General features: G+C 47.1%; 1 protein-coding gene across 1 annotated transcript in view; it reads right to left on the bottom strand.

Moving 5' to 3' along the window:
- EPG5 (ectopic P-granules 5 autophagy tethering factor) overlaps positions 1-19,974 on the bottom strand; it is a 163,142-nt gene that overhangs the window by 56,548 nt on the left and 86,620 nt on the right. The window contains exons 17-24 of the mRNA XM_058171212.1: positions 18,185-18,325; positions 15,647-15,791; positions 14,607-14,804; positions 12,715-12,825; positions 10,219-10,338; positions 7,428-7,594; positions 5,404-5,631; positions 2,428-2,551 (exon numbers count right to left, since the gene is read on the bottom strand). Of these exons, the coding sequence (XP_058027195.1) occupies positions 2,428-2,551; positions 5,404-5,631; positions 7,428-7,594; positions 10,219-10,338; positions 12,715-12,825; positions 14,607-14,804; positions 15,647-15,791; positions 18,185-18,325 (1,234 nt within the window). The remainder of the gene's footprint in view (positions 1-2,427; positions 2,552-5,403; positions 5,632-7,427; positions 7,595-10,218; positions 10,339-12,714; positions 12,826-14,606; positions 14,805-15,646; positions 15,792-18,184; positions 18,326-19,974) is intronic.

Below are 19,974 nucleotides of genomic sequence, written 5' to 3'. Positions count from 1 at the left end.
ATAATGAAGATAAACGGCCTGTCATGCCTCCAGCCCTGGACCCATGCCCGGAGAGAAGGTCAGGAGTGAACAGATAACCCCGATAAACGTCACTCCTACAGTGTGTGAGCAGGAAGCCAGCCACGTGCTGGAATTACTGACAGCAGATCCAGCTGAAGAGAATTCAAAGTGAGAGGATCCTCGCTTCCGGAGATCCGAGAGGCGATGCCAGCAGAAAGAAGGGAGGGGCAGGCCTGGATAAATGCTGAGTCATGGAGCCACACCCCACAGCCTATATAAAGGACCTGCTTTTGGCATTCCAACCTTGAGTCAAGCAAAGTCTCATCTAGTTTGCTGATATCGGACTCTATCGCTGAAATCACAACTTGGACTCCTGCCTGCCCTGATAAACCTCGAAGGAATTTGGCAAGCTGCAGAAGCTTCGTTGCCACGTTTGATACGGACTTTCTTGACCCGGTCGTCGGAGGGGGAGGGGGACACGACACTTTGAGACACCACCACCCACCTCTTGAACAAGTGCAATCGCACTTCTGTGTCATTCAAAACGATTTTGTCAAATCCACAGTGAAATCAGGAACTGAGCAACCGCTGGCACCTGTTACAGGTAGTCCTCGAATTACAGCTATTCATTCTGGGACCGTTTGAACTTACAACAACACTGAATGAAGTGATTTATGACTGTTTTTCCGCACATCACTTCTCTGGGATCTAGCTCCCTCAAATGCTCATCATACAATTTAGCCTACAGGTCCTAATTATCTTTGTTGCTCTTCTCTGTTCGCTTTCTAGGGCAGTGATGGTGAAACCTTTTTGGTGCTGAGTGCCCAAAGCTCGCGCCAACCCCCAAAATGCAATGCGAGCGCCCCCCCATCCCCCATGGCCCATTTTGGCTTCCAGATTGGCGCAGGCGGTTTTCCAGGCCCAAAACGGGGCGAGGAGGGGGCTCGCATGGCGCTCCCACACCCCGTCTTGGCTTCCAGATTGGTGCAGGGGGCCTTGCGCGGTGCCCCCGCATCCCATTTTAGCTTCCAGGTTGGTGCAGGCCAAAAACGGGGTGCTAGGGGGCCTTGTGCCCTGTTTTGGCTTCCAGGTTGGTGCAGGAGGCCTTCCAGGCCCAAAATGAGGGGGGGGCACATGCGAACCCCCAAAATGCAATGCAAGTGCCTCGCGCATACGTCCCCCGCATGTGCCCTGCCCTCCGCACATGCACGGCAGAGACCCGAAGACCAACGGGCCAGCAGGAGACACGTGTGCATGCGTGGTAGGGCTGGACTGGGACGACGGCTAGTATGCCCGCAGGGAGGGCTCTGCGTGCCACCTGTGGCGTGCGTGCCATAGGTTCGCCATCACAGTTCTAGGGTCTCGGTATCTTTTTTGTATAATTGTGACCAGAACTGTATGCAGTAGTCCAAGTGTGGTATTCCAAGGAGGTTTCAGAAGGTGCCGCAAAGAGGTGTGAAATACAACATTTACAACACTGTTCTGTCCCCCCTCGCCTCCGTCCGAGTGATGGCTTAATTAGCCGGCACTATCAGCTCTGGCAGCAAACTAGCGAGCATTTGCCAAGTGTCTCCCTTGATGCCAATAAGTCACCGAGGAACAAACAGTACTTCAGCTCTTGGTTAATCAGTTGATTTGCCAGCTACGAAGAGGCACAGCAGTGCGCATTGCCTTTATATCCTGTGGGGTGTAGCTCCATGACTCAGCGCTTCCTAGGCCTGCCCCACCCCTGCTTCTGTTGTTTCCGCCTCTCCTGCCTACAAAACCTCAGGTCCAGCCAGGCCTGATTGCCATCAGCCGGGTCTGGAGGCGTGGCCTGGGGGGGACAGAGTCAGGAGATGGAGGCCTTGTTATCTCTTCCACCTGACCTGCCTCTGGCTCCTGGAGCTGAGCCAGGGAAGCCGGTGCTCCCGAGGTAAGTCCTGACGGCCCTTCCCCCCTCACTTTCCAAGTCACTTTCTGGCAGGGGGCCCGGCTTGGGGGGCGCAGACACAACAAACACTTTGTTTAGTGACTGTTCGAAGTTACGACGACACTGGGGAACAAGTGACTTATGACCCTTCCTCAGCCTTATGACCGTTGCGGCATCCCCATGGTCACGTGATCAAAATGCAGACGGCTTGGCAACTGAGCCGTATTAATGACGCTTGGACTGTCCCGAGGTCACGTGATCCCCTTTTGTGACCTTCTGACAAGCAAAGTCAATGGGGAAGCCGGATTCATTTAACAACCGTGTTACTAACTTAACAACTGCAGTGATTCACTTAACAATTATGGCAAGAAAGGTCGTAAAACGGGGCAAAAACTCAACAAATGTTCCGCTCAGCCACAGAACTGTTAGGTTCAATTGTGGCTGTCGGTCTACAGGACTGCCTGTACTGAGTCATCCTTTCACAACCTAAACCCAACTAATCCATACATTTTTACCTGCTGGTTCTGCATGATCTTGGCGAGCCGATGTCCATCGTATTGCTTGGGCAAAGAGGGAATATACATGTCCCCTTTCTGAAACCGTTCCTCTTCCAGCCACAGAACAAATGTGGAAAAAAGCCTGAAAACGTATCCGAAACAGAAGGTTTGATGCAAGAGCTCACTCTTTGGTTGTTATGTAAGGGCCTCTGGTGGCTCAGCAGACTAAATCTGTCTGTTATTAACAGCAGCTGCTTGCAATTACTGCAGGTTCAAGTCCCACCAAGGCCCAAGGTTGACTCAGCCTTCCATCCTTTATAAGGTAGGTAAAATGAGGACCCAGATTGTTGGGGGCAATAAAGTTGACTTTGTATATAATATACAATGGATGAAGACTATTGCTTGACATAGTGTAAGCCGCCCTGAGTCTTCGGAGAAGGGCGGGATATAAATGCAAATAAAAAAAAATTTTTAAAAAAACAAACGCACACAAGGATCTTCAGACTCTAGGCGGCTCAAAATAAACAAAAAGGACCAGGCTAAATCCCAATTGCTTTCCAAAGTATGATATCACCGGTTTCATAAATTATCTGAGCAATCAATCATGAAGCCAAGAAGGTAGGGTGGATAAAAACTGATGATTAAAAAAAAAAAATTCAAGATTTTTTAAAATTTAAATCGGATGTTTTTTTATTTAAATCAGATTGTTTTTATTTTTATCAAGTCTATTTTAATAAAATGCTTTTGGAGTAAAAAATCTACCTAAAGATAGTTTTCTATTTAAGATACATTAATAATTTAGTTTATTCAGCATGAAATGGAGCTGTTATGTAGCAGGAGGCTGTAGATTTATATTGATATTGTTTCCTGATTGCTTATTTGTACTCTATGGCTATGATTAAGTATTGTACCTTATGATTCCTGATGAAGGTATCTTTTCTTTTATGTACACTGAGAGCGTACGCACCAAAGACAAATTCCTTGTGCATCCAATCACACTTGGCCAATAAAAAAAAAATCTAATCTGATCTGTTCTGTTCTGTTCTGTTCTGTTCTGTTCTGTTCTGTTCTGTTCTGTTCTATTCTATTCTATTCTATTCTATTCTATTTCTATTCTACTCTACTCTACTCTACTCTACTCTACTCTACTCCATTCCATTTCTTTCTATTCCATTCCATTCCATTCCATTCCATTCCATTCCATTCCATTCCATTCCATTCCATTCCATTCTATTCTATTCTATTCTATTCTATTCTATTCTATTCTATTCTATTCTATTCTATTCTATTCTATTCCATTCCATTCCATTCCATTCCATTCCATTTATTCTATTCCACATTTTCTATTCTATTCTATTCTACTCTACTCTACTCTACTCTACTCTACTCTATTCTATTCTACTCTAGATTCTGCAATATTTACATTTTGGGTCAACTCATTCAATGAATCCAAGCTCTGCAAGCTAAATAGGAAACCTTCATTTTGTTTGCCAATAACAACATTAAAGCTTCTAACTAGCGGCAAGAATAAGTCCTTACATTTAAAGAGCGCCTGTCACTTCAGATCCATCATGGCAGCGCCTGTTGGCGGGCATCCACTCACCTGCTGCCCACCACATCCCTCCCCTTGTTGTGTCACTGCCGCATCACCAGCCGTCCCATTAAAGTGACTGGGACGGTTGGTGAGTCAGCAGCGGGTCAGAGGAGGAGCTGCTGTGGGACAGAGAAGACAGCTGCTCTTTAAAAATTATGATTTAAGCCTTTTTACTAGTGATTTAAGTCGTGCTTTAAATCAACTTGATTTAAATCAAATCCACCCTGCAAGAAGGTCGTCAGAAGCCTGATAGGGGTTCCTCAAAGAAGCATGTTGGGTGTGTCCACAATGGACTCACTTCATCCTCAAGGCTACATTGGCTCGGGACAATTCAGGACAGATCTTGGCGGATCTCCACCCAACCTCCATGGATCTTGGACTCCCATGTTAGCAGAGATCCTTGGGAAAACATACAGGACAGATCTTAGGGGATCTCCACCCAACCTCCATGGATCTTGGACTCCCGTGTTAGCAGAGATCCTTGTGGAAACATTCAGGACAGATAGTGAGGGATCTCCACCCAGCCTCCATGCATCCATGGATCTTAACCTCACATGTTAGCAGAGATCCTTGGGGAAACATACAGGACAGATCTTGGGGGATCTCCACCCAACCTCCATGGATCTTGGACTCCCATGTTAGCAAAGATCCTTGGGAAAACGTTCAAGACAGATAGTGGGGGATCTCCATCCAACCTCCATGCATCCATGGATCATGGCCTCCCATGTTAGCAAAGATCCTTGGGGAAACATTCAAGACAGATAGTGGGGGATCTCCACCCAACCTCCATGCATCCATGGATCTTGGACTCCCATGTTAGCAGAGATCCTTGGGGAAACATTCAGGACAGATAGTGGAGGATCTCCACCCAACCTCCATGCATCCATGGATCTTGACCTCCCATGTTAGCAGAGATCCTTGGGGAAACATTCAGGACAGATAGTGGGGGATCTCCACCCAGCTTCCATGCATCCATGGATCTTGGACTCCCTTGTTAGCAGAGATCCTTGGGGAAACATTCAGGACAGATAGTGGGGGATCTACACCCAGCCTCCATGCATCCATGGATCTTGGCCTCCCATGTTAGCAGAGATCCTTGGGGAAACATTCAGGACAGATCTTAGGGGATCTCCACCCAACCTCCATGCATCCATGGATCTTTGACTCCCATGTTAGCAGAGACTCTTGGGGAAACATTCAGGACAGATAGTGGGGGATCTCCACCCAGCCTCCATGCATCCATGGATCTTGGCCTCCCATGTTAGCAGAGATCCTTCGGGAAACATTCAGGACAGATCTTAGGGGATCTCCACCCAACCTCCATGCATCCATGGATCTTTGACTCCCATGTTAGCAGAGATCCTTGGGGAAACACTAGCCTGAAGGCCATTTGAAGTTACCTGACCAGGTTGTTGTGAAGCTCTAGAAAAGTCAAATAATTGGTCTTGTTGAACCCTTTTGCTGTTGGTTTTTCGCTTCCACCTGCTGGGCTGTCCAACTGGAGCATTTTGCTAGCTGAATGGTGGAAGTCAGTGGCCTCAATCAGATGCTGCTTCAGGTCGTTTAACAGGCTGAGGTGAGCAGGACTCTGGAAAAACCTCTTCCCGATGCAGCCGTCTTTGGGTAGCCTTAAAAGCAGAAATCCTGTCGTTTATAACCAACACAAACCAACCGATTTTAGTGTTCCGTGTAATTAACGGTAGGCTTCTGTGGCTTTTCTTCCCCATTCTTACACACATTTTTTTTTAAAAAACAACAACACAACTATACATATTTTAAAGGCCGCCTTTGAAATATATGTATTTTCACCACAGTTGGGTGGGGCTCTCTAGGACATATGGGCATACAGTGGTGGCCAAAATTGTGGAAAACCTTTTGGGAAAAGTGTATTTTTGAGGTTTGATGGCTAATAACACCACTTTTGGGGGGGAATTTCAAGGTAATCCTATTCCACTGCTGGAATAACCTGGGAATAGCCCGGACCTTCACCCAATTGAAAATCTATGGAGCCGACTAAAGAAACTGGTTAGTCAGAAGCGACCCGGCAATAAAACCCAGTTAATAGAAGCCATCGTTCAATCTTGGTTTCACATGATAACAGCTGCAGCACTAAAAGACTTGTTTCACTCCATGGGAAGACGTTGTAAGGCCATAATTCATGCTAAAGTTTACCCAACAAAGTATTAAGTGACATAGGGATAATTTTTGTTGTATCTCGTTTTTTCTACGTCTTTCACTTTTCTTCTTTATACTGTAACTACTATTCTAATAGCAAATCCTTCATAAAAGTTATTGCATTACATTCTTGGTTAAATTATCTTTCCATTAATATATAATTTTATGGTACTACTCCAGAAAAAAAGTGGTGTTATTAGCTAGTTTTAGAAAATACACTTTTCCCAAAAGGTTGTCACAATTTTGGCCACTACTGTATGTGGAGACCTTCCCATTTATTTTATTTAGTTTCATTTAGATTTCTGTATCCTGCCTTTGTTGTTTTGATAAATAACTGAAGGCAGCAAACATATCTAATGCATCTTCCCCGTTTTCCCCCACAACAACCTTATCATGTGAGTTGGGCTGAGAGAAAGGGACTAGTCCAAAATCACCCAGCAGGCATTCATGGCTAAGGCGGGACTAGAACTCACAGTCTCCTGGTGACTGGCCCAAAGTCACCTAAGTGGATTTTGTGCCTAAGGCAGGACTAGAACTCCCATCTCCTGGTGACGGACCCTAATTCATACAGCCAGCTTGGATGCCTAAGCTGGAACTAGAACTCAGAGTCTCCTGGTGACTGGCCCAAAGTCACCTAGGTGGATTTTGTGCCTAAGGCAGGACTAGAACTCCCATCTCCTGGTGACTAGCCCAGTCACCTAGGTGGATTTTGTACCTAAGGCAGGACTAGAACTCACAGTCTCCTGATGATTGGCCTAAAGTCATACAGCTGGATTTTGTGCCTACGGCAGGACTAGAACTCCCATCTCCTGGTGACTGACCCAAAGTCATACAGCCAGCTTTGATGCCTTTGCTGAAACTAGAACTCCCAGTCTCCTGGTGACTGACCCAAAGTTACACAGCTAGCTTTGATAGCTAAGGGAGGACTAGAACTTCCAGCCTCCTGGTTTCTATCCCGGTGCTTTAACTATTAGATCAAACCGGCTCATATAGTCTGCATTCTCCTGAAACTAGAACAGAGGTCTCCAACCTTGGCAACTTTAAGCCTGGAGGACTTCAACTCCCAGAATCCCCCAGCCAGCAAAGCTGGCTGGGGAATTCTGGGAGTTGAAGTCCACCAGGCTTAAAGTTGCCAAGGTTGGGGACCCCTGAACTAAAAGAGTAGCCCATTTGACCAGGGGGCTTTCGGCATTCAAAACAACTCATACAACTCAACAAAGTCTCCCATTGTTAACCAACGATGACTCACCCATCCTGCAATCCCGGGCGCTGCAAATAGAGGAGGAAGAATTTCTGGCAAATGAGGGGAAGGAGAGGGTGATCCACTGGAGTGCTTAGAGCTTGGTGAGCCCATCGGTAAATCAGCAGCCGCTGGAGAGAAGGCACGATCGGCAGCTTCAGGTGGCCCTGAGCTTTCTGTGGGTGGGACGGAGGGAAGGAAAAAAGAAGGAAGGTGGGAAGGAGGGTGGGAGAGAGAGGAAGGAAGGAAGGGAGAGGGAGAGGGAAGAAAGAGAAAGAAAGAAAGAAAGAAAGAAAGAAAGAAAGAAAGAAAGAGAAGGAAGGAAGGAAAGAGAGAAGGCAGGAAGGAAGGACAAGAGGGAGGAGGGCGGGAAGGAAGGAATTGAGAGGGAGGAAGAAATGAGGGATGGACGGAGGGAGGGAGAAAGGAAGGAAGGAATTGAGGAGGGACAATAGGGAGGGTGGGAGAGAGGAAGGAAGGAAGGAAGGAAGGAAGGAAGGAAGGAAGGACGGACAAGGGGGGAAGGGAAGGAAGGAATTGAGGGAGGGAGAAAGGAAGGACAATAGGGAGGGGGGGAGAGAGAGGAAGGAAGGAAGGAATTGAGGGAAGGAGGGACAATAGGGAGGTGGGAGAGAGGAGGGAGGGAGGGAGGCGGAAGAAATGAGGAGGGAGGAACAATAGGGAGGGTGGGAGAAAGAGGAAGGAAGGAAGGAAGGACGGACGAAGGAAGGAAGGAAGGAATTGAGGAGGGCAGAAGAAATGAGGAGGGAGGGACAATAGGGAGGGTGGGAGAGCGGAAGGAAGGAAGGAAGGAAGGAAGGAAGGAAGGAAGGAAGGAAGGAAGGAAGGAAGGAAGGAATTGAGGGAGGGAGGGGAGAAGAAATGAGGGAGGGAGGGAGGGACAATAGGGAAGGAAGGAAGGAAGGAAGGAAGGAAGGAAGGAAGGAAGGAAGGAAGGAAGGAAGGAAGGAAGGAAGGAAGGAAGGAAGGAAGGGTCAGATGGTCTCCAGTAATTGATTCATTCATTTTTATATAACATTTGATTCCCACAGCTTCATTGTTCTGAAGCCTTGCCAAAACAGACATATAGTACAATTATTTAAAAATATTTACATATTTGGTGGAAATCTAAGTTCTGCCAAAAAGTATTGGGATCAGATATGTTTGTTTGTGTCAGAAAATGTATTAAAAATGAATGTAAAGTTGAAACCAGAAGCTTTTCTTTTATGTAACATGGATAAGCAGATTGTAAGAAAAGATAGGATTTGATTTCCAGGCGTGACACTGACCTAGCGAAACTTTTATACCTGCATAGGTGGAAAGGAACGCAAATTCCCACAACTGAAGAATGGATTTTGAAATTAACGGAATTGGCAGAGAAGTCAAAACTCACTACTTTGGTGGAAGACAAAAGACTACCCCTAGTTTTGTTTTCATTTGGAGACCACGTTTGGACTTCTTGCTTGAGAAAGATTTTAAAAAGCAGTTTTGATTTGAGGATTTGACAATTAGATTTGTTTTGATCATGGAAATATTGTGTGTTTTGACTCTTACGCTTACTATACAGCCTGTCTTACTATATTTCTATGCTTGTGTTTAACCTCAGAGCAAGAAATTTCTTGTGTTTTGTTAATGTCATTTGGATTGTTTAATCTGTGTACAATGTCTTTTAAGTTTCCTTTTTAACTCAGGATAATTTTAGTGCAAGATTGGAAAATGTGGAGAAACCTGGCCGATAGAATCACCAAGAATAAAACTCAAATGAATAGATAACAACATCAAAAGTTTAATATCCGATTTATTTGTACCTGTTCTGAAGAAAGTAGGTAGTCAATCCCTTCTTTTTTTGTGACTTATATTCCTTTTTTGATCTCTCCCCCCCTCAAAGTTTTCTCTTTTTGTTATTTTGCATTTTTTTAAAAAAAATAAAGTTGATTTAAAATGCTTAAATAAAAGTTAGCTTATGCATATGGAGCATATGGAGCATATGCACCAAGACAAATTCCTTGTGTGTCCAATCACACTTGACCAATAAAAATTCTATTCTATTCTATTAAAAAAAAAGGAATTACTGAATAAAATCTCTGAGAACTTATATTACGATTCTAGTCCCCACAAATGTAAATAATGCAAATTATACAGAGCAGCATCAGCTAATCAAAGGCATCCTGACCTTAAATGAATTTAACAAGGTTTGGTACCTTGGCTATCAAAACTATGGCACAGGGTCTCTGTGGCTCAGACTGGTAAGACAGTCTGTTATTAACAGCAGCTGCTTGCAATTACTGCAGGTTCAAGTCCCACCAGGCCCAAGGTTGACTCAGCCTTCCATCCTTTATAAGGTGGGTAAAATGAGGACCCAGATTGTTGGGGGCAATAAGTTGACTTTGTATATAATATACAAATGGATGAAGACTATTGCTTGACATAGTGTAAGCCGCCCTGAGTCTTCGGAGAAGGGCGGGATATAAATGCAAAAAAAATAATAATCTCACATTCTTGGTGCTCTCTGAGCTTGATTGTTTTCTTGCAGACGTTTCATTACCCAAACTAGGTAGCATCATCAGTACTAGAAAAGAATAGATTTTGCAGAGCTCTGCAAAGCCCATTCCTTACTAGCGTTGATGTTGTTATCTAGTTGGGTTATGAAACGCATGCAAGAAAACAACCAAGCTCATTTCAACGCTGAGCTAGAAATATTCTCTTTTATCAATATCTCACATTCTTCAGGGGGTGCGCCAGGGAAGCCACCGTTCGGAGAAATGTTACTACATAAATAAAGAATAATTTTCTGATTTACCTTCAGCGCCTGGTCTGGTGAAACGGAATTGGTAACCAACTCCCTCACTACAACTCTACGGAGCTGGGAATCTTCTTCAAATATGGACTCCATATTCAGAACACTCCAGGCAAACCAAACCTGTAAATTATACAAAGCAACACTTGTCTCTTTTCTTTATTTTAAAAATAATTTATACTGCTGCCCAACTCATCCTTAATGGCTTCGGGCAGCTTACAAGGAAGAAAGCCCAATATAAACAACAAAAAAGCAATGAACTCCCACACACTCATCTCCGGTGACAACAATCAGAGGAGCCCCTTGATGGGCTCCATCCCATTCTGAGGTCCCCAGGCCAGTTGGCAAAACCAGATCTTCAGTGCCTTGCAAAAAAAAGGTGTCCCCGAGTGGGAGCTGATCTTACCTCCCCTGGGATGGTGGTCCAGAGGGGAGCAGCCACCATGATGAAGGGCTTTCTTCCTGGACCCGTTAGATGGATCTCCTTAGGACAGAGGGCCCCAACCTTTCTGGGCTGGAGGCCCAGAAGGGGGATAGGGGCAGGCACTTGACGTGCCCATGTGCACCAGGGGTCGTATTCACTGACCTTCGCTACCCATTCGCAAATGTGAGTTCGAACTCGCCACCTCCACGCATGCACAGAGCCTTCCGCGCATGTGCAGAGCGTCAAAAACGGGACGTGATGACGTCCGGGCGGGTGGGTGGAGCCTCCCCCGAACTGAATAGAACCGGCTGAACGGCACCACTAATGTGCACGCACGGATGGGGCCTCCTGCACACACACACACCCCAACCCTGCTGCAATTGGAGAAGCAGCGCCAGCTTTGTCGTTCGCCTGCTCGCCTCCCCCCGCCCCCAGCCCTTCCCTGCAATGCTGGAAGCTGCACCAGCCTTTCGCCTCCTTCCCCCTCTTCCGTTGGAACTGTTGTGTCTGCGCCCCCCGAACCGGCCCTGCTGCCAGAAAGTGACTTGGAGCCGGGCCTGCTGCCAGAAAGTGACTCGGAAAGTGAGGGGGAAGGGCCATCAGGACTCACCTCGTGAGCACCGGCTTCCCTGGCTCAGCTCCAGGAGCCAGAAACAGGCCAGGTGGAAGAGATAACAAGGCCTCCGTCTCCTGACTCTTCCCCCCCTAGGCCATGCCTCCAGACCCGGCTGATGGCAATCAGGCCTGGCTGGACCCTAGGTTTCGTAGGCAGGAGAGGAGGGAACAACAGAAGCAAGGGTGGGGCAGGCCTAGGAAGTGCTGAGTCATGGAGCCACACCCCTCAGGATATAAAAGGCAGCGAGAGCTGCTGTTTCTCTTTGTAACAGGCAAATCCACTGATTAAGAGCTGAAGTTTGTTTCTGGGTGACTCACCAGCGTTGTGGAAGATAACGGAGGCTCTTGGCAGACGCTGGCTATTTTGCTGCCAGAGCTGATAGTGCCGGCTAATTAAGTCACCATTCGGACGGAGGCGAGGGAGGACAGAACAGGAACTGAATTGCAAGCCAAACTCTTTGTGAAGTCCCCTTGAGGCGCCCCTCCCTCCGTTCCTGGTGATCCCCAACACACTCTCGACTGTCTGCCTTCCCGCTCCTCCATAGTGGCCCCAGCGGCTGCTACTCCCCCTCCCTCTGCTTCTACTGATAGATCTGAAAGGCCCTAAAACGTGCGGAGCTGCCACCGTACTTTTTTTAAAAAAATAATAATAATCTTGCATCGCAGGCTGCCCCCCACAGCCCCAATGCTTCTGCCTGGTACCCGATTGGCTGAGGGGTATTTGTCCCGTGCAGCCAAAGGCCCAAGTCAAATGGTGTTTGGACGAATGGGCAGGGACGAAGGGCGAGGAGCAGAGTGCCATTGGCCCATTGGCTGTGGACAATGGCCAGGGGAGGGAGGACGAAAGCTGTCTGTTAATGGGCTGAGGCGAGGTGCTGAGGGCAAAGGGGGCGCGGCCAAGGGTCCATGTCTAAACGTCCTAAACCCGCCGTAGGAGACTTGTAGCATTCCCTGCCTCCCCATTCTAAGAGAAACAACGTCTCCTCTACGTGGTCCTGGAAGTCTACATAGGAAGATGGTTTTAATGCGAAGCTAAGAACGATTGGGCGCAACTAACCAGAAACAAGAGTTGCGTTCAAAGCACTAAAAATTTATCCCACGGTATCTATACACAAGAATCTGATCTACTAATGGTCCAGGCAAACTGGTGCCAGATAACGGTCAACGGAATTACAGTGGCAAGGACTTAGGTCTCTTATGGCAGAGGTCTCCAACCTTGGTAACTTGAAGACTTGTGGACTTAAACTCCCAGCGAAGCTGGCTGAGGAATTCTGGGAATTGAAGTCCACAAGTCTTCAAGTTGCCAAGGTTGGAGACCCCCCCATCTTATGTTGTGTAAAGATTCAAAACTGATGGCATGTTTGACTCCTCCTTCAGTCTCCATCTGGTCATTTCCTATCAGAACGGGCCATAAACCCCAAGCTAAACTTTAGCTCATCAACTCCCGGATGCTTTCTTACCTGCATGGAATTAGCATTTCCCTCAATGAAGGAAGGTGTGATGTTGCCTGCCACAATCCAGCTGACCAAGGAAGACAGCAACCCTTTGTCACTGTGATAGCCCAGAGCATTCTGGGAGATTTGAGGAAAAGAGAAGATATGTGCGTTAAGACAGAGCTGCCTTCTTACAGAGTCCTTCCATGACAAAGGAACCTTAAACATTTTTTTTTATTCTGGGACTGAAATGTCTAAAAATAGATGTCGATCCCTGATTAATACCTATCGAAAATCCACTTTATAAAGAATCACACAACTTGTTTGGATCTGACAGGGGTCCGTTCTGTAAACCCAACCATTGAAGTTCAAAAATACAGTTTTACGGCTTAAAAGTGTTGTGCCAATTCAGACAACTGTAGTTTAGCTAATGAGCAAATCGTGTGATGCTTCCAGGTTAAGATGCCACAAGGAGATTCATTTACACTCATCGTTCCAAAAAATATGGCTGTTTAATCTATAGGCTGTGTTTAATCCGCTCCCATTAACAGACTCATTCTTAGAGAAGGGTAATAATCCAATTTTGCTTTCTCCGTAAACAAGAAAATTGAATCCTGGCATCTCTTTTTATGTGCATGTGTGTGTGCCACTTTTTGTGTGTGTTCTAATCAAAAAGAGAGTTCTAATGCAAAAAAAAAATAGATAAATAAATTAAAAAGTGTCTCGATTTTTTTTAAAAAAATACTCATAGAAGCAAAATATATAAATATTTCTATCCAGGCTGTTAGATTTCGCTAGGTTTGCCTGTAGGAGCTGCCAGACCTATAACATCCTTAAATAATATCTTTTAATTAATCTTGCGGCGTTTCACTGATCCCGTTGTGTAAGATCTGTTGGGCGCAAAGGATGGGGACCATCTGCCAAGTTTCAACACGAAAGATTTATTCAAGAATCTAATCAACTAACGTTCAACACTTATTGGCCCCAGATGAGGGTCCAGGGAATTCAGGAAGGGTTGGTCTTAAAACCATTTGTGGCAATTTAAGGACTCCACGCTGATGGCGCACTTAACCCCGCCCTCAGTTCGGCCTACTCTTCTCCTACAATAGGGGTCCACAAACCCAGGTCCGTGTACCGGCACGGGGCCACGGCATGCCAGAAATCAGGCCATACAAACAAGTGAAGCCTCATCCGCGGGAGGCAGGCAGCACAGGAAACCACGCCCCCTTCGGGCTGCGGGAAAATCTGTCTCCATGGAAGTGGTGCCTGAAAGGTTCCGGGCCGCTGTCCTACAAGATCTCAATCCACTGGAGAAGTCTGTAGATTTGTTGTGGCCTATCAGCCACCGGCCCCTCCAGCAGCCAAATCAGAGGAGGAAGAGGTGCGGGAGTCAAGGTCAGCATCAAGGCAACCTGAGAGCTCCGAGGGGGAAGAGGAAATAGAGCTGGCAGAGAGAGAGAGAGAGAGACAGAGGACATCCGTCAGCCCTCAGATGGAGAGTCAACAGCCTCCAGATCTGGAGGTGGCTGATAAGGAAGAGGAGGAACAGCTGGGTCCAGTGCCTGATGCACGGATGTGCAAAAGGCAGAGGAGAGGAGAGCAGTGGAAATCTATGGGCCAATCCTTGGGACAGAAGAGCCACCGCTGCTAGCAAAGCCCCACCCTAGCTCTGGGGATAAAAGGCAGGGGGCAGAGTTGAATAGATGTGGCAGACAACTATTCATCTTCCAGACGGACAGACTTGTTAGCCTGCGGTGAGAGAGAAACTTGTTGCCGGGGCTTCTGGCGTTCCTAATAAAGGAATCATTGCTTCAACTACGGAGTGTTTGCCGTGTTTAGGGAGCTGGGTCAGAACACGACCCAATGGGTCAGAACTTCTCCCAATCCGTGGGAAAGTCGGGAAGGATGAGGACCCATACCTTGTGCTGCTGATAGAGCAACTTCTGCACGCAATCCTCTTGATTGAACTGAAACGCAGCTTGGCACAGACCATCCATCAGTTCAAGGACGGCTCTCTCCTTGTGCCAAAGCTGTTGGCTGATCAGGACCTGGACCCAGAACTCTATCACGGCAGCCGGGCCAATTCCGCTGGGGTGGCTGCTCATAAAAATGTGGCTCTGTCAAAATAAAGGAGTGAGTGATTATTGGGCTGACGGTAAAAAAGGGGGAAAAGATCCAACTCCTATATACGTAGTCCTCAACCTACGACCACAATTGAGGTCAAAATAACCACTGCTAAGCAAGGCGGTTGTTAAGTCGAGTCCTGCCTGTTGTGGCCTGAGGGGGTTGGGGAGGAACATGGGCCAGTCCTGGAGTCCAGGGAAAGCTCTGATGAGGGCTCTGCGTCGGAGGCAGAGAGGGGGGCCAGGGCCGTCTGATAGTTATCAGCTACCTTCGGAGTTGGAGATAAGTGGGGCTGAAGAACAGCTGGAGCCTGTTCCCGATGTGCACAAGCACAGAGATGCCAGGAGAAGGGAACAGTTAAGGAACAAGGGCTGACTCGGGAGTAAAGGCACAGGTGGATGGTGAATGGCCCCTCCCATAGGGAATAAAGAGGAGCGAAAAGGGAGGGAGGGAGGGAGGGAGGAAGGAGTTGTGGTGGCGCAGTGGTTAGAATGCAGCATTGCAGGCTAACTCTGCCCACATCCAGGAGTTCGATCCTGAACGGCTAAAGGTTGACTCAGCCTCCCATTCTTCCAAGGTTGGTAAAATGAGGACCCAGATTGTTGGGAGAAAGAGGCTGGCTCTGTCAACCGTTTAGAGGGGGCTGTAAAGAACTGTGAAGTAGTATATAAGTCTAAGCGCTATTGCTATTGCAACTTGCAATGGTCGTTAACGAATGGTGGTTAAGTTGAGGACTACTTATGCCCGGTTTTGTGTTTGATCACATTCCTCCTTATCTGATTGAAACCAGAATAAGGGCCTTCAGGGACCCTTCGAGGCGCTTCTATTTCCTGACCTGAATCATGGAGTTCAACAGCTTAATGTTTTTGCCGTAACTCGTGCCGGTCAAGTGTTGAGTCACCCGGTGGGTCATCTGCTGAGTCATCCCTTGAGGAACGCCACTGTCCAGCTGAAGGAACTGGTGGAAGAAGGAGAGAAACCTAGGAAAGCCACAAACAAATTGGCCATCTAATTATTCGATCACAGGCAGACATTTCTCCATTCATATCCCCCAACCGAAATCCTCCCTCCATCCAGTGGTGGTACTCAGCCGGTTATACCCGGTTCGGATGAACCGGTATCGGTGGCTGCAGGAAGCTCTGCCCACCTGCCCGGACATTATCATGTCTAATTTTTGATGCTCTGCGCATGCATGGAAGGCTTTGCACATGCATGCGCACACTCACATTTGTGAACCGGTAGCGAAGATAAGTAAATATCACCCCTGGCTATCAATATACAGGCAGTCCTCGACTTATGACCGTTCGTTCAGTGACCATTAAAAGTTACAACGGGCACTGAAAAATGTGACCTAGGACCGCTTTTCACACCTACGACCATTGCAGCATCCCCAGGGTCATGTGGTCAAAATTCATATTTATGACGGATGCGGTATCCCAGGATCATGTGATCCTCTTTTGCGACCTTCTGACAAGCCAAGTCATGAGGGAATATGGATTCACTTAACAACCATGTGACTAACTTAACCAAGGCAGTGATTCACTTAACAGCTCTGGCAAGAAAAGTCGTTAAAAAAAAAAAAAAGGAGCGAAATCACTACACGAATGTTTCACTTAGCAACACAACGTTTGGGCTCAATTGTGGTCGTAACTGGAGGACTACCCATTAAAGAGGTTGACAGTACAGGTAGTCCTCGATTTACAACCACACTTAGAGCCCAACATTTCTGTTGCTAAGTGAGGCAGTTGTGAAGTGAATTTTGGCCCATTTTATGACCTCTACAGCCCCGGATGTTAAGTGAATCTCTGCGGCTGCTAAGTTACCATGTTTCCCCGAAAATAAGACCCTGTCTTATTATTTTTTTTTGAACCCCCCGAAATAAGCACTTGGCCTATTTTCTTATTATTTTGGGGTACGTGTCATCCTACCTGATTTCCAGCTCTGTCTCCCTAACCCTAACCAGAGGAAATGTCGAGGACTGGCTGTGCATGTGTTTAAATATTTTCAGGGAGGGCTTATTTTTGGGGAGGGCTTATTTTTCCGTAGGGGATTATTTTAGCACATGCGCTCAAAAGCTCGATTGGGCTTATTATCAGGGGAGGTCTTATTTTGGGGGAAAACAGGGTAATAAGACGATTGTTAAGCGAATCTACCTTTTGTTGTGACACAGACCCAAGTAGGTAGCAACAAACTCAGACCGTGATAAAATAAACTTTATTCGAACGGCTGGGAATTACTTAATTCCCAGCGTCGTTCAACTCAAAGTAAAACAAATGCCTCCCAAACACAAATTCTTCAGTTATCACAAACCTGAGTCCAATTAGGCAAACTGACAAAGGCCCTTCCTGATAAATGTCTGGAAGTCACAAAAACACGAAGCGGAGGACGCAGCTACAACATTGTTTTTCGGCAACCTGAAACACCGGTGCTGGTCCGTTATTAAGCCTTATAGGAGGGGCCAATCATCTCTTGCCTTTTGGCAGCTCTTCTCATGTGTGCATTAGGAACAGGCTCCTCCTGTTCTTCTGCCTCACTACTATCAGTCTCTGGAGGCTCTGGAGTCCGCACCTCACTTCCCGATGGTCCTGGCCTCACCTCAGCCTCATCGCTGTCCGACTCGGTTGCCGGCACGGTAGACTGCTGATGGACCACAATACCTTTCCCCATTGACTTTGCTTGTCAGAAAGGTCGCAAAAGAGGAGCACGTGACACACACCCCGGGACACTGAAATCGTCATAAATACAAGTCAGTTGCCCCAGCATCCGAATTTTGATTAAGTGGGGAAGCTGCAATGGTCTGAAGTGTGAAAAATGATCGTAAGTCACTTCTTTTCAGTGCTGTTGTAACTTCAAATGGTCACTAAACGAATGTTGTAAGTCAAGAACTACCGGTATATTACTTCGAGGCCTTTTCAGAAAGGTGAGATACCAACTGTCAGGCCTGGAAACCATACTAGACTTTAGGGTTCCAGACGCTGCCACTTTTTTCCCCTGAGGGGAGGAGGGGGGGTTGAGGGGTATGGTAACATTCTTCAAGCGGTCAAGGTCGGATGGTGTTAATGTCTGCAGGAAGAGTGGCAAGAAGATATTCGAATGAACTGGGAGAACGTGGGACCATGTGACCATCAAAGGGGTCAGGGGGGTGGGACTCTTGGGGTTTGTATAACTGGGAAAAGAATCCAGAACTTCAGTTTTGGAATTGCACTCATCGTGTGCCAGTCTCCTCATGCTAGTAAAGAACTCTGGAAAAGAAATGTCTCTGAGTTTCTTTTACGCAGAAGAGGTATTTCTGGAACCTCGACACCAACGTCATTAAAAAAAAAAAAAAACCCAGCCAAACTACGATAAAAGTTCAAGGTAAATCGGAACTCACTTTTCATTCTTGAGAAGGTAATAATGGCACGGGTAGAACAGGAGCAACACTTTATCCAGGACGTGAACGACGGTTCTCAAATGTCGCGCTTGTACTAGAATGCCCAAATAAGGGATCCCTTCGGCACAGAACTTCTCGATGCTGTCAACATCAAGAAACAAAAATAAGATTTCGTTTTGCAGATTCATGGACGCTAAATCTGAGTTAGCTGTTCTGACCCAGCCTTAGCACAAGCAAGAAACAGATTTTTTTTGTCATGAAAACCTCCTCTTGATTTACCTCTTGTGAATTAATTGCATCCACCCTCCAAATAGTCCAGAAAATAGTGCAGTACAGACCTTATCACAGTAGTGGCTAACCTTTTTGTTATCGCGTGCCAGACATGGGGGTGGGGGTCGTGTGCGCGCGTGCCCACATCCATAATTTTGTATGCCCCACCCCCATGCATGCGTGTGCGGCCATCCCAGCTGTCCCCAGCCTACAGGGACTCCTAGAGAGGCTCTGGAGGCTGGGGACAACAAAAAATGTCACTCCTGTCCAACCCGAAGTTGGGAAATGGGTCATTTCTGGTCTCTGGAGGGCCCCCAGGGGTGGGAGACCATTTTTGTCCTCCCCAGACTCATAGAGAGGCTCTATGGAGCCAGGTGTGAGAGAGAAATGGGCCTTCCCCACCACCCACCAGGCCCTCCAGAGGCAGGAAACAGCCTGTTTCCCTGGTGAGCTGAGCTCGCGTGCCCACTGATATGGCTACACGTGCCACCTGTGGTTCAATTATGGCCTTATCAGTTCCTTGCCATAATTGCAAGGCCATGAGCTCCCAGTTGAAAGGCTGCAAATTAAGTTCTGGCAAGCAGTCTTTGTGGCACGAAACACAATGAGCAAAATCTTCAGAAATACGAACTGTTGTCCCCTACGACAACCACTCCCCTTTCCTTCTATTTATTCCTCAGCCAGGGAGGGGCCATTCAGTGTCCATGTGTGGTTTGCTTCCCGAGTCGACTCCTTGTCCTCCGTTGCTCTCCTCTCCTAACTGCTCTGCGCATACTTGCATCTGGAACAGGCCTCAGCTGTTCTTCCTCCTCACTTATCTCAGCCTCCAAAGGCAGCTGCTTTTCCGGTGGCTGGGAAATGTCGGACAGCCCTGGCTCCACCTCTCCGTCCAATGCAGAGCATCCATCAGAGCCTTCCCCAGACTCCAGAACTGGTCCAAGTTCCTCCCCAACCTCCTCATCATCCGTCTGTCGCCAGCTCCGCTGGCAGCTGGCAGGCCACAACACTAGCTCTCACAGATAAGAGGAAGGACTGAGGAATAACACTTAAAACTGGGCTTCCACTTTGGTTTTAAACCTGGTGTCAGGCTATCTCTGATTATATTTAGGAAAGAAGACACCTTGACTTCATTTGAAAATAAAGAAAAGTACTTTTACTAAATACATCTGGACTACAGTCGTGTAAAGTTGAATCCGAGACAAAATATGTCTAACATCCCATATCCCCTCGTTAGTCCCTCCTGCCCACAAAAGGTCAGGCAGGGCTGGTCCAATGCCAGCTCCTTCTCGCCCCCCCGTGGTAATCTTCTTCCGAAGGTCTCCGGCTGCTTATCATCTCAGGAATGCAGGGTTCGTTGAAAAGCCCGCGCGTCTGGCGTTCATGCTGATTTCAAACCTTTCCTCCCCCCTCCCTTCTTCTTTTATGTCAGATGACACTCTTAAAGGGCCCTCTTCTCTTAACCTGAATAGGATAGTAGTACATCTTAAGTCCATGAGCTATTTTACATTAAACATAATGAC

Source organism: Ahaetulla prasina, chromosome 2 (assembly GCF_028640845.1).
Source record: "Ahaetulla prasina isolate Xishuangbanna chromosome 2, ASM2864084v1, whole genome shotgun sequence".
In the NCBI taxonomy this organism is placed as follows: domain Eukaryota; kingdom Metazoa; phylum Chordata; class Lepidosauria; order Squamata; family Colubridae; genus Ahaetulla; species Ahaetulla prasina.
Note: the sequence above shows the minus strand (reverse complement) of the source record. Positions and strands in the feature narration are given on the sequence as shown.